General features: G+C 41.6%; 1 protein-coding gene across 1 annotated transcript in view; it reads left to right on the top strand.

Moving 5' to 3' along the window:
- LOC124133855 overlaps window positions 1-15,184 on the top strand; it is a 154,344-nt gene that overhangs the window by 95,469 nt on the left and 43,691 nt on the right. Inside the window, exon 2 of the mRNA XM_046498438.2 lies at window positions 1,573-1,726. Within this exon, the coding sequence (XP_046354394.1) occupies window positions 1,573-1,726 (154 nt within the window). The remainder of the gene's footprint in view (window positions 1-1,572; window positions 1,727-15,184) is intronic.

The raw sequence follows: 15,184 nt of genomic DNA, 5'->3' as shown, positions 1-15,184 counted from the left end.
CCCGACCGCCCCCTGTTCTATGCGAAGCGTCCGGGGTCCTTTGTGTTGCGAAATCGCCAGTTCCTTTGAAGTTTTTACATCAACTGAAAGTATCGCAATAAACTGGCTCTGAATCTAAATGGAGGCATTGGTGTTGAGTAAATATTTCTCCTATCTGTGAGAATCATTACAAGAATGACGTCACACCTTCTTTTTATATCATGACTCCCATTGTTTTCCGAGTACCCGGATATGAGCGAAAGGTAGGATAGCGTTAACGTTCACACGTCATCGTGACGTTTTGACGTCCGGCGTCCAGAGAAACTCCACACTAAATCAGGTTGACTTTGTTTTTAACCGGTGTTCCTAATGACGAAACGGTTCACAAGGCATTTCCGCACCATTTCAACGCCAAGCGCGAAGTTTTCACAGACACTCGTTGTGCCGCCAGACTTACGGAGATATCAAAGAGACTTTAGTGAGACTGGTACAGTCATGCATATCAATTAGGCCTGAGACTCGCTTTTGAGGGGCCTTCCAATGAATATTTCAAGAGACAGGGTGTAGATAGTGGAAGACGTACAAGAGAATGTGCAGTTGTTTGGAAGAACAGTACCCGCGAGGGTAATTCAACTATACGTTTAACAGTGTTTTTTCCGCCAACATCAAAAGCTAGTGCTTTCAAGGTTCTCGCACAGTAAACACTCAACGGGGAAAATTGGCAAGCGTACACCTCTTTCTATTTTTCCTACATCAAAGGTCGTAAATATTTTGTTTTAAATTACGGCTAAAACATTTTCGCCTGTTCTCTCGTGAGTTAACGAGAGGGACGTGTTGGCGGTGACAGCGTGTCTTACTGCAGGTCAATCGATCTTGTGGGACGAGATTCTTATGCCGGACAACCTGTCCCATCCATTTTCACTTTTACAAATTTATGGATTTTGCTCCGTTTGCTGGACTCCGCGCTTGTGTCAGCGTGTCCTTGACCTTGCACCCACAGGTCAAGGTCACGTGGTTGTTATAGATTTTAACGGTCATTTGTTTCTAATGAAAGTTTTTATGGTCAAATGTAATGACATGCGTATACAATTACTGTGATAAACGTTCTTCATACTGTATTTTATCTAAAATTGGATAGGGAACCAAAACGAGAAGTTTCAACCAAAATCATGTTATTGAGATTTGAAACCTCTGATTAACCAATAAAAATCGAGGTTGTTCCAATGACATGACAGACATGTGATCTTTACTGCTTTTATAAATGAGACACTGAGACACCAAGACCTCGAACACTGACGTGTCTATCAGCTGTCGTCGCTATATGGCTGAAATACAGTAAACTACGGTTATAACGAACACGCTTATAACGAACTAACGGATATAACGAACTAACTTTTTAGTCCCGACTATATGCTGTAGTTATGCTGTATATATGCTTATAACGAACTACGGTTATAACGAACTAAAATTAGTAGTCCCTTTGAGTTCGTTATAACCGTAGTTTACTGTAATGCCGATGCGACGTTAAATTTTAACTCACTCGCTATTAGCTGACTGTCTATTTATTATTGTTGTTGTTGTTGTTTGTTTCAGTGGTATGTGGGGTGAAGGGAGAATGTCCCCAGGATGTCAAATCGCAGGCTTATAGCTGCTTCACAGACTACAGTAGCCAGTACCAGAACATGCAGTACTCTCAGCGGAAGATGTGCTGCGGCGTCGACGTGGAGACATTGCGCGCCTTCTGCAGGTAAGAAAATAGTTCCTGCCTGCTTCGATTTAACAGCGTGGTTTGTTCACAAGTTATTCAGCATGCATACCTCGCAGTCGAGATGGTGTCGAATACATTAAGTGCACGCTATTCTGTGGCATTTGATAAGCGAACAGGTTTCCACGACCCGAAAAAATAGACCACTCCCACTGACGGAATACTGTTTTCTGATTGGCTGATAACAGAATGGGCGGGGCTTTTGTGGTATTATTATGCTGCACGATGTCACTGATTCTTTATTGTTGTCTGCATTTTGGGTAAAGTAAGCTGTAAGTTAATCTTCTTGACGTATATATTCATAAGAATTCATGACATGCTTATCCTGGCATGCTATTATTCATTCTACTGCTTTTGTTTCGATTGTGCGTTCCATTACAAGTTCCACTTACGTAAAGCCCCGCACGCCAACTTTCGCAATGCCTTTGGTGAAAATATCGTAAGTGATTTGTTTGTGTGTGTTTTGCTCCTACGCTGCTAAATAAGAGCGTCGCCTAAGTGGCCTTTACCTCTCTGAATGCTGTACGGAATGTTCGTGACGAGTGAGGGGACACGGTTAGCCCAGTCGTCTAAGGCTCCACAATTCTCTATACAGAGTTGCGTCCCTTATGCGTGCCAGACACTACTTATCTTGGGTTTGAATCCCGATTCGCCCCGATTTCCAGGTATGACACCATATTCGTGGTCGTGGGTTTCAACAAAGCGGTGAAGACCGTCATCACCTCGGGTTTTCAACCCACATCAAGCTGACACGTCGTGATATAACTAAAAAAATGTGTATTCAAAACAGCGTTAAAAGCGACTCACTCACTCACTCGCAGGAGGAATGAGTATGTGAACGATACTCTACGAGGCAGTAAGAACTATTCCTGTGTTCAAATACTCTAAATCCTAGCGGCCTGGAAATATTCCAGTAAGCCAGACATTGAGGTACTGGGGATCCATTTTGCCCCACAGGGGTTCCCGAAGAACGCCGGAAATCACCGATGACCTTTATGAACGAACTTACAACGCCCGTACGTAATTCTGTTAATTAACCATCATTATCTATAGGAGCCTTTGTTGGCCCAGTGGACCAAGCGCCACAAGTCGTTGTGGACCTCTTCACCCCTTAGTCGTTTCAGAATCGATGTGGGTTTGGATTCTAGATTCAGCGTGATTGTGTTTCTCGGTTTGTCAGCACCATACTGTGAACGTGGGTTTCGCCAGTACGTAACATCTGCATCATTAGGGGCATTACTCGCAAATTAACATCACCATACCCGTACTCAAAGTGGTAAACGTCTAAGTGAGTGAGTATGGTTTTACGCCGCTTTTAGCAATATCCAAGCAATACCACGGCGGGGGACACCAGAAATGGGCTTAACACAATGGGGAATCGAACCCGGGTCTTCGGCGTGATGAGCTAACGCTTTAACCACTAGGCTACCCAACCGCCCCGAGTACACGTCTAAGACCTGCATCACAACGGTCTTCCCTCAAGAAGCTAAGATGTAAAAAGAATTAAATACTGCTCAATCCGACTTTGGACTTAACTCACTCGGTTAATCTTTATCTGAAACTATAATTCCAATCTTGATAAATCCTATATAAACAGGTGTGTGGCTCGGCACTGTGTTCCTCTGTCCCCCCGGGAACTCTATACCGGGTGCATATGTAAACTAGTCTACCCGCTAGGTCCATTTGCGTGTCATTTTCTTATTATTTGGCAGGCATTGAAGTGTTAGATGTCAAGTGTACGGTAACCACCCCTTGTCCCTCTACAGCACGTATAGATCGTATCGGACGTAAGTGCACCATTAGCTTCGCAAATGTAAACGGAATTTTAAACGGGTGCCTCATTTTCGTCTTAGCATACCCGTTTTAGCGAACAGGTGAAATGGATTTTGAAAAGTGTACATACTGTCAGCAACGCTGGTTTAAAAGTTTAGGTAAATAGCTGACTGAATTGTACTGTTTCAGACACAAACACCAACAAACATGTTTGGTAACCGTAGCGAGATATGTGATCGCGCTGCTCTAGGGTTCTCAAAATGTAAAATTGCACAACTGTTTTGCAAACAAGGACGGAAATGTGAAGAACAATGGCAAAACGATGGTTCGTGGCAAGCGGTGAAATGATTTATGAAACTGTCGCTGAATTAATATTGCAATCGTCCATTTCCATCATATAAACACCATGCATATGTTTTATTTGTTTTCATCCATGTTCTGGGCAGACTGTTTCTACGGCACAGCCCTGAACGTGACATCAGAACCCCCTGATAAACTCGTTATGTAGGTAGTCGTAATAAATGAAAAAATATTAATTATCACTGGAATCCTAAACTATTCGCTATTGAATAACTCATGTCCAACCTTCCACCACCCTAGGGGCAGTGGGGTAGTGGTTAAGGTGTTCGCTCGTCACGTAGAAGACCCTGGTTCGATTCCCACATGGGCACATTGTGTGAAGCCCACTTCTTGTGTTCCTCGCCGTGATATTGCTAGAATATTGCTTAAGCAGCGCAAAACTTCACTCATTTTACCACCCTAGCATCAGTTATTGAACCCAAAGGCAGCATGGGTGGCCCAGTCGTCTAAGGCGCCGCAGTCGCTGTGCAGAGTGGCGTCCCTTGGGCACACAAGAAACCTATGATTGTGGGTTCGAATCCCGGTTCGTCCCGATTATGTTTCTAGGTTGTAAGCAACGTCTGAGTCCTGCATCACTTCGGGCTCTCCTCCCACATTAAGCTGTCACGCCGTGATATAACTGGATTACTGTTAAAAGCGGCGTTTAAACATACTCATTCTATTGAACCTAGAGAGAGTACGGTTCGATGTTAATAGTCGAAGCGTCAGTAAACCAAACCCATGCTCGTAAGAGGCGATTGGGATCGGATGGTCAGGCTCTGTGACTTTGTTGATGCATGCATCCAAATTGCGTAAATTGATACTCATCATGTCAGTCACTGGATAATCTGGTCCAGATTCAATTATTTACAGACCGCCATCATGTACCTGAAATATTGCTGAGTGCGGCAAATAGACAAACAAATAAGCTTTTGAAAAGAATTCAATGGAAATCTAATAATTAATATTTTATGGTCTTAGTTCTGAATAAATGGGTCATGGGGAAGCTCTTGGACAGGTGCTTCTAGTCTGGTCCATTTGTGCAACATGAAGAGAAACATATTTTGATATTTAGATGTTCGACAACCGAGACTCGGCGTGCGACATGCAGAACAGATCATTCTGTTGCCTTGTTGCTATTTGCAAACTGAAACTTCGTTTTCAGTAATCGCGTAATGCTGATGTATCACCGGACACTGTGGCATTAGATGCTCAGTCCAGACGTACATGAGCGTGAAATCTTCTTACAACCAGCAGCAGTATCTATAAGAAGGATATCACGGGATGCGTCAGTGTCCGCCACTGGCTATGTCTACCAAATCTCTGTTCTCTTGAGAGAGAGAGAGAGAGAGAGAGAGAGAGAGAGAGAGAGAGAGAGAGAGAGATAGAGAGAGTGAGTGAGAGAGTGAGTGAGTGAGTGAGAGAGTGAGAGAGTGAGTGAGTGAGTGAGTGAGAGAGAGAGAGAGAGAGAGAGAGACGGCTGGGCGACCGTGCTCTTACACTTACATTTATAAGATGCTTTTTAATGGGGACATTAGCGAAAACATTATGAGAAAACGTCAGACCTTCACGGGAAAATAACACCGACAGAGCCAATAAATGATCCATTGAAATTCAAATCCGATGTCGACAATGTCTTTGGTACATTGCCCACAACATTTAAAAACAAATGTGATTAATCTTATGTCTGCAAACACCTAGCTTAGCAGGTAGATGTGTGAACCAAGGTGGCAAGAGTCTAGCGGATTATCTAGTAGCTTCATTTCCACAGGAGGTACAAAAATACATTGGTAATCAATCATTTTACATGTAAATATCCAGACCATCAGTGTAAATGTATCGGAATTAACCAACATGAGATCGGCTCGTTCCATACAGGGAGCCATACCCCAGACTCGATGTCCCTCTAAAGAGCCTACTCTATTCACAATTACTGAATACCATTTCGCGTTGTCAGCAGTTTTATGACATAATTGCATGGTTTGTACAGGGAGAGACACAGGATAGGTTTATTAAAGGACCGATATTGAAGGTATATATCCGCACTCCCTCGAGTCGATCGATCAGCGCTGGACGTAAGGATATACATTCCATACAGCCATCTGTCTTCAAGAGTTGGGCTTCCAGAAGCCTTGAGGATGACTGACAAAATTCTTATCAAATTCCTCACATCACACAAACTCAAGCTCTTACTGTGGTCCGTGTATTTTCTCAAAGAAAGCATCAATTCCAATTACCCAGCTTGGAGTGAAATAGATAGGAAAGGTTTATCGATTTTTCGTTATAAAATTCGGAACCTGTAAGGTACATTTTTAATTTCGCTTTCAGCAGTTTAATGTTAATGTAAGGTAAATAATTCACGTTGAAGCGTGTTGTTGTTGGTTTTATTGTGAAGTTTGTGAATCTAACATTTATTTATTTATTTGTTTATTTATTTATTTATTTATCGCCTGTGTTATAGTTATTTCCTTTCACTGGCCTGACAGTGTGTGACTGTGTGTAATCTTCTATCGCTGAGGACGCCATAAATGATTCATGATTGGGTCTAGACGATACTTCAGGACCACGTCACCTTGAGCTGTATTCTGGTTATCGCCCTTGTTATTCCTTGCCGCAAGGTGTCGCTCTCGTCTTGTTGGGTGTCATGGCAGGTATCGTCTCTCCGGCCATTTGGTGCAACGACTTTATCAGCGTAATTGGATTTGAAATAAGAAAATAGTCCAGTTCTCGGTGGATACAACAAGTTCCAATGTCACGTAATAAATTTCTGTTCGTGCTGGGAAAAAGTGTTCGAAGCGCCAGGGAATGGAGTCTGCAAATTTAATTGTAATTTCTCCGTGCATGGTGCTTCGAAACAGAAGCAGCTAATTAAACGAAAAGCCATATGTCTCCTTCTGGGATAGAACCCGATTTGAATCATGGAGAGGGGTGTTGACTGTTTGCCAACTATCCCTGTCCGACAAGCTTGAAGTCCCTCGACTGGAGTATCAAGTTACCCGAATTTCGAGAGAAGCGAGTGTCGATATCTGACAGAACAATTCTATGTAGTAATGAGTTTATGTTGTTTAACGTCACTTGTATCAATATTTCAGCTATGTTTATAGCAGCTGGAGTCGAAGTAACCTGACGGTTGTTTGTAGTACCAATCACTGGTTTGTCTGGTCCAGACACAATTATTTAAAGGCCGTCTTGATAAAGCAGGAATATTGCTGCGGCGTTTAACAAAACATCAGAAACTTTATAACACTAGCTGACGTATCCTGACACAAAAGTGATTGAGTGTTGTTTTTACCGCTTTTACTAATATTCCAGCAATATCACGGCGGGGGACACTGGAACATGGGCTTGACACATTGTACCCATGTGAGGAATCGAACCCGGGTCTTCCGCGTGACCACAAGGCTACCCCCCAGCCCCCCAGGACACAACTTGATCGATTACATGTAAACACATACGTCGCCCCGTAGTATCAACGTTTGCCCGCCTCGACGAACCCAAATTGATACCAAAAAAATGTGTGAAAAATTTATTAGTAACCCCGTCGTGAAATCGCTTTAGTACTACTATGAGCAATGTAAGAGCTCACTCACTCATAAACGTTTAAACCCCATTAACTTCATTTTTAATAACACCTACTCGCTTAATATTCTAAGGGTGCAATTATAATTCCGTGCGTATCCTAAAAAAAGACGTCTGCGACGATTGTGTTTATTCTGAACACTTGGAGTGTGGACGGGCGAAGACAAATGCGAACCCCAAAGTCAATGACGAAACGTTTTAAACACTTTTAGAATTATAAAAGAATCGTTGTACGTTAAAGCCCCCCATACAATGTTATCTCCACACGTGACAATGAAGTCGGGAGGAGTTAGAAAACTGCAATTACGTTTTGTCGAGTTAAAAAGCCCGATGAATTAAAATTACAGGGGCTTGCTATCCGCCATGCTTTTATCTCCATGATTAATTGGCGCTTCGAGGCAGGTGGGAAGGGGAGGGTTTCGTGTTCCTTGTAAACTTTGACTGATAATATAAACATTTGTATTTCAGTCATGTACTTGAGATTTATTTAACGTATGGGGATGAGGTGTTGAAATGATGGTCGTATGTTGCAAAGTTTATTTCGACATATTGACAGGATGTGCGTTGAGTGTTTTAAGTGTTGGAACGCTATTGACGGTGTATCATGCAACGGATATTGTCTACGGAGTGGCCTTGTGGTTGTGACTCCCTAAGGGTTGAGTGGCCTTATTAGGTCTATTCGGGGTGTATCGAAAAGTCAGATATTGAAGCTGCACAAATTGTCTGACCTCCCGATTCCGAAGGTATACCATGACAAGTTTGTGATTGATCAGTCGGTCGTCAAACTTATTACTTCAGCAATTTACGAGTGGATGGGGTCGCAGGCTTGATATAAACCACGATTGACGATTTTGGGCCATCTAAACCCATAGTTCTACTACCACTAGTTTGGTCCACGCGCTGACCAGCTTAGTGCATGCTTACGCTTCGTGTCTACCATTCTTGTCCACCTCTCCAAATTATGTCTAACAACGTTAACCGGCCTAGGTAATCTCTATTTCTGATGTTGAACACCTCTGACAAGCTTAGACCATCTCAGGCCATCCAACCCGTAATCTCCGTTAGGACCACTCTCACCCTCTACGTTTACCACTGCCCCACTGACAAGTTGGCACACCCGTACCCTTAATGTTGACCATCGCTAACAAGCTTGGCACACCCGTACCCTTAATGTCGACCATCACTAACAAGCTTGGCACACCCGTACCCTCAATGTCGACCATTACGAACAAGCTTGGCACACCCGTACCCTTTACGTACACCATCACTAACAAGCTTGGCACACCCGTACCCTTAATATCGACCATCACGAACAAGCTTGGCACACCCGTACCCTTTACGTACACCATCACTAACAAGCTTGGCACACCCGTACCCTTAATGTGTGCAACCTTTGATAAGCCGTTCCTTCTCCAACGTTCACTGTCCCAACAACTGAGTAGCCTTGATAATCACCCACACTAATCGCTATCATCTCCTGACAGTGACAACCACACCTGACACACTCATTTCCTACCCTTAATATACCTCAACCCACAACCCCCACCCCAATAATAAATAAACACTTAAATAGATCAATTACACCCACACCACTGAGTATAGCTTGACCAGCCACCCACTGTAACCGAATACAGCTCTTCCACCATGATATCGCGGCCTACTCATACATCAGACCATGACTCATACAATATTTGTGAAAATGTTTTAATATCAAGCCTCAAAAGGATTCTATAATTCCCCAGTGAACGCTCCAGTCGCGATAATGATGACCTATGTGGTGATGACGCGGATCAAAGTGAAGAGGGTTCGACATCTGAGCCATAAACGTTAACCATATTGCTTGTGTGATGACAGTAACGGATTTGTGCAGGAAGGAATCAAGGAGACTGCATCAGTGAATTTGAATTGTCACAATATTTTTAAGCAAATACAGGGCATGTATCTCATTTGGAACAGATGCTAGTTCAACAATACCCTTTAGGGAACGCACAATGGAGTGACAACAGAGAACATTTCTCAAGCGATACGCCATCATCCCTAGTTACGTGATGATGGTATAATTCGGCCCCACATTAAGAGTGTTAGTTAACCATTATGCCTGAAAACATCGATACCAGTCGTAGTTTAATGTCTTCTCACTTAGAAACGCCTTAAACCGTTTAAGCAGATATCTGATCTAACCTAAGCAACCGAAGAGCAGAATGGCCAATGTCGAATGTGGATCATTGGACAACTGACGCGAGGTGTTGTATTTACACAATGACTGCGGATCTCCCATGTGACGGATTTACACAACGCACTCTGGGAAACACATCGCATGGTGACCCAAAAGGACGAGAGTGGATCTCTTACACGACGTGTAACCCAAAATAAGCGTAGTGCATTCCATAGTAATAATAATAATACAGTAAACTACGGTTATAACGAACACTCTTATAACGAACTTACTTTTTAGTCCCGACTATTTGCTGTAGTTATACTATATATATGCTTTTAACGAACTACGGTTATAACGAACTAAAAATAGTAGTCCCTTTGAGTTCGTTATAACCGTAGTTTTCTGTAATTGTTTATTTGTCTTAAGATGGCCTATACATATAAAAATATACAAGACATAACCATAATGCTAACTTCCAGCCATTAAAAAACTAATCGCAAGTCATGAAAAAACACACAACACAATACATACTAAAAAGACACACACACACACGTACACACACTCGCACAAACACACCAACACACACCCGCACGCACAAAGAGCATACACAGGCACATACCAAATACACAAACAGGTGTGCGTTATAAAATGCACGCGTGCGCTCACGTGGTATCCTACATATCATTATACAAGCTCATGCACGCATTTACATACACAACAACTTCCTGCGGGCATACATTTTTACACACATTTTGCCAAGGGTAGGAAAGAGGGTGTCATCTTGAAGCAGACTTAGTAAACATCCCAATGTCATTGAGGAATTCCGTACACTGATCGTATGCTAGATTAAAATCTAGTCTCTGAAATGAACATATCGTACATAAAAAAACAGTTGTTCAGTTATCTTAATAAAAATATAATAAAATGGAGCCCAGTGACTCTCTTCATTTTCAGATACTGATACTGCAGTGATCTAGACTTGCCAAACATTATAGACTTGCATGGGCTGTATTTGATATATATTTGTATCAGGGTCTGTAAGAGTATACACGTGTTATCCGAAACACAGGACGGAAGAGTAACATAATGTCTGTGAAAATAAAACAGTGTAGGATTTGAAATTATCATGGCTAGTAGTCATTGACCCCTGTACCATCTTAGCAGAACACTCGTCAGGCAGTTGGTGAATGTCCAAAAGAGAAAATAATAACTGTAGTCATTGACCCCTGTACCATCTTAGCAGAACACTCGTCAGGCAGTTGGTTATGTCCAAAGGAGAAAATAATAAATGTAGTCATTAAGTCATGTACCATCTTAGCAGAACACTCGTCAGGCAGTTGGTTATGTCCAAAAGAGAAAATAATAACTGTAGTCATTAAGTCATGTACCATCTTAGCAGAACACTCGTCAGGCAGTTGGTGAATGTCCAAAGGAGAAAATAATAACTGTAGTCATTAAGTCATGTACCATCTTAGCAGAACACTCGTCAGGCAGTTGGTTATGTCCAAAGGAGAAAATAATAACTGTAGTCATTAAGTCATGTACCATCTTAGCAGAACACTCGTCAGGCAGTTGGTTATGTCCAAAAGAGAAAATAATAACTGTAGTCATTAAGTCGTGTACCATCTTAGCAGAACACTCGTCAGGCAGTTGGTTATGTCCAAAGGAGAAAATAATAACTGCAGTCATTAAGTCATGTACCATCTTAGCAGAACACTCGTCAGGCAGTTGGTGAATGTCCAAAGGAGAAAATAATAACTGTAGTCATTAAGTCATGTACCATCTTAGCAGAACACTCGTCAGGCAGTTGGTTATGTCCAAAGGAGAAAATAATAACTGCAGTCATTAAGTCATGTACCATCTTAGCAGAACACTCGTCAGGCAGTTGGTTATGTCCAAAGGAGAAAATAATAAATGTAGTCATTAAGTCATGTACCATCTTAGCAGAACACTCGTCAGGCAGTTGGTGAATGTCCAAAGGAGAAAATAATAACTGTAGTCTTTAAGTCGTGTACCATCTTAGCAGAACACTCGTCAGGCAGTTGGTTATGTCCAAAGGAGAAAATAATAACTGTAGTCATTAAGTCGTGTACCATCTTAGCAGAACACTCGTCAGGCAGTTGGTTATGTCCAGAAAAGAAAATAATAACTGCAGTCATTAAGTCATGTACCATCTTAGCAGAACACTCGTCAGGCATTGGTGAATGTCCAAAAGAGAAAATAATAACTGTAGTCATTAAGACATGTACCATCTTAGCAGAACACTCGTCAGGCAGTTGGTGAATGTCCAAAGGAGAAAATAATAACTGTAGTCATTAAGTCATGTACCATCTTAGCAGAACACTCGTCAGGCAGTTGGTTATGTCCAAAGGAGAAAATAATAACTGTAGTCATTAAGTCATGTACCATCTTAGCAGAACACTCGTCAGGCAGTTGGTGAATGTCCAAAGGAGAAAATAATAACTGTAGTCATTAAGTCATGTACCATCTTAGCAGAACACTCGTCAGGCAGTTGGTGAATGTCCAAAGGAGAAAATAATAACTGTAGTCATTAAGTCATGTACCATCTTAGCAGAACACTCGTCAGGCAGTTGGTTATGTCCAAAGGAGAAAATAATAAATGTAGTCATTAAGTCATGTACCATCTTAGCAGAACACTCGTCAGGCAGTTGGTGAATGTCCAAAGGAGAAAATAATAACTGTAGTCATTAAGTCGTGTACCATCTTAGCAGAACACTCGTCAGGCAGTTGGTTATGTCCAAAGGAGAAAATAATAACTGTAGTCATTAAGTCGTGTACCATCTTAGCAGAACACTCGTCAGGCAGTTGGTTATGTCCAGAAAAGAAAATAATAACTGCAGTCATTAAGTCATGTACCATCTTAGCAGAACACTCGTCAGGCAGTTGGTTATGTCCAAAAGAGAAAATAATGACTGTAGTCATTAAGTCATGTACCATCTTAGCAGAACACTCGTCAGGCAGTTGGTGAATGTCCAAAGGAGAAAATAATAACTGTAGTCATTAAGTCGTGTACCATCTTAGCAGAACACTCGTCAGGCAGTTGGTGAATGTCCAAAAGAGAAAATAATAACTGTAGTCATTAAGTCATGTACCATCTTAGCAGAACACTCGTCAGGCAGTTGGTTATGTCCAGAAAAGAAAATAATAACTGCAGTCATTAAGTCATGTACCATCTTAGCAGAACACTCGTCAGGCAGTTGGTGAATGTCCAAAAGAGAAAATAATAACTGTAGTCATTAAGTCATGTACCATCTTAGCAGAACACTCGTCAGGCAGTTGGTGAATGTCCAAAAGAGAAAATAATAACTGTAGTCATTAAGACATGTACCATCTTAGCAGAACACTCGTCAGGCAGTTGGTTATGTCCAAAAGAGAAAATAATAACTGCAGTCATTAGGTCATGTACCATCTTAGCAGAACACTCGTCAGGCAGTTGGTGAATGTCCAAAAGAGAAAATAATAACTGCAGTCATTAAGTCATGTACCATCTTAGCAGAACACTCGTCAGGCAGTTGGTTATGTCCAAAGGAGAAAATAATAACTGTAGTCATTAAGTCATGTACCATCTTAGCAGAACACTCGTCAGGCAGTTGGTTATGTCCAAAAGAGAAAATAATAACTGCAGTCATTAAGTCATGTACCATCTTAGCAGAACACTCGTCAGGCAGTTGGTGAATGTCCAAAGGAGAAAATAATAACTGTAGTCATTAAGACATGTACCATCTTAGCAGAACACTCGTCAGGCAGTTGGTTATGTCCAAAAGAGAAAATAATAACTGCAGTCATTAAGTCATGTACCATCTTAGCAGAACACTCGTCAGGCAGTTGGTTATGTCCAAAGGAGAAAATAATAACTGTAGTCATTAAGTCATGTACCATCTTAGCAGAACACTCGTCAGGCAGTTGGTTATGTCCAAAGTAGAAAATAATAACTGCAGTCATTAAGTCATGTACCATCTTAGCAGAACACTCGTCAGGCAGTTGGTGAATGTCCAAAAGAGAAAATAATAAATGTAGTCATTAAGTCGTGTACCATCTTAGCAGAACACTCGTCAGGCAGTTGGTGAATGTCCAAAGGAGAAAATAATAACTGTAGTCATTAAGTCATGTACCATCTTAGCAGAACACTCGTCAGGCAGTTGGTGAATGTCCAAAAGAGAAAATAATAACTGTAGTCATTAAGTCATGTACCATCTTAGCAGAACACTCGTCAGGCAGTTGGTGAATGTCCAAAAGAGAAAATAATAAATGTAGTCATTAAGTCATGTACCATCTTAGCAGAACACTCGTCAGGCAGTTGGTGAATGTCCAAAGGAGAAAATAATAACTGTAGTCATTAAGTCATGTACCATCTTAGCAGAACACTCGTCAGGCAGTTGGTGAATGTCCAAAAGAGAAAATAATAACTGTAGTCATTAAGTCATGTACCATCTTAGCAGAACACTCGTCAGGCAGTTGGTTATGTCCAAAGGAGAAAATATTAACTGTAGTCATTAAGTCGTGTACCATCTTAGCAGAACACTCGTCAGGCAGTTGGTGAATGTCCAAAAGAGAAAATAATAACTGTAGTCATTAAGTCATGTACCATCTTAGCAGAACACTCGTCAGGCAGTTGGTGAATGTCCAAAAGAGAAAATAATAACTGTAGTCATTAAGTCGTGTACCATCTTAGCAGAACACTCGTCAGGCAGTTGGTTATGTCCAAAGGAGAAAATAATAACTGTAGTCATTAAGTCGTGTACCATCTTAGCAGAACACTCGTCAGGCAGTTGGTTATGTCCAAAGGAGAAAATAATAACTGTAGTCATTAAGTCGTGTACCATCTTAGCAGAACACTCGTCAGGCAGTTGGTTATGTCCAAAGGAGAAAATAATAACTGTAGTCATTAAGTCGTGTACCATCTTAGCAGAACACTCGTCAGGCAGTTGGTGAATGTCCAAAAGAGAAAATCATAACTGTAGTCATTCAACTTTTTGCCATCCCTGCAGAACATTTAGTCCAAATTTAGTAAATGTCCTAAAGAGGATATCGCTACTGTAGTCATTGAATCCGTGGTCTAAGCAGAACACTCGGCAGGCAGTCACAGGCTGCAGGATCTGAGCATCGCGAAGTGTACACCTTCAACCACCAGCCTCCCTTCCCCTACCATCGAATCAATACCGTGTTTGTAGGTACGGTGTGGCAGTTTAACCACTATAAGTACTCGATGACTGTGTCAATAGGCACCACTAATTGGTGCTCATTGATTCCACACAGTCGAGCAGGGAACAGGGGTATACGAGTAATCTTCACTTGAAGCCAATCAGTCGGATTACTGTAATAGATTGATTGAGTTGAGTAAATTGATTGTGGTTTGCTTTTAAGAGTTCGTTGTTGACTGAATTACTTCTCGTGGCCTCATGTTGCTTTAGAGAGGACTGATTTCAGGTTTATCATATGGTTGTGTCGTGTGATATGATTAACGGGTGACTTGCGTTACTGCAGATTAAACATGTTAAGCATGTTATCATATATGTTCCCAAGTTTGGAAACAATATTTCTGTAATGAGAAACTATTGCCAATGGTGGCA

Source organism: Haliotis rufescens, unplaced genomic scaffold (genome assembly GCF_023055435.1).
Source record: "Haliotis rufescens isolate VD_foot unplaced genomic scaffold, xgHalRufe1.0.p SCAF_161, whole genome shotgun sequence".
Taxonomy (NCBI): domain Eukaryota; kingdom Metazoa; phylum Mollusca; class Gastropoda; order Lepetellida; family Haliotidae; genus Haliotis; species Haliotis rufescens.
The sequence above is the reverse complement of the archived record's forward strand: the minus strand, read 5'-3'. Positions and strand labels throughout refer to the sequence as shown.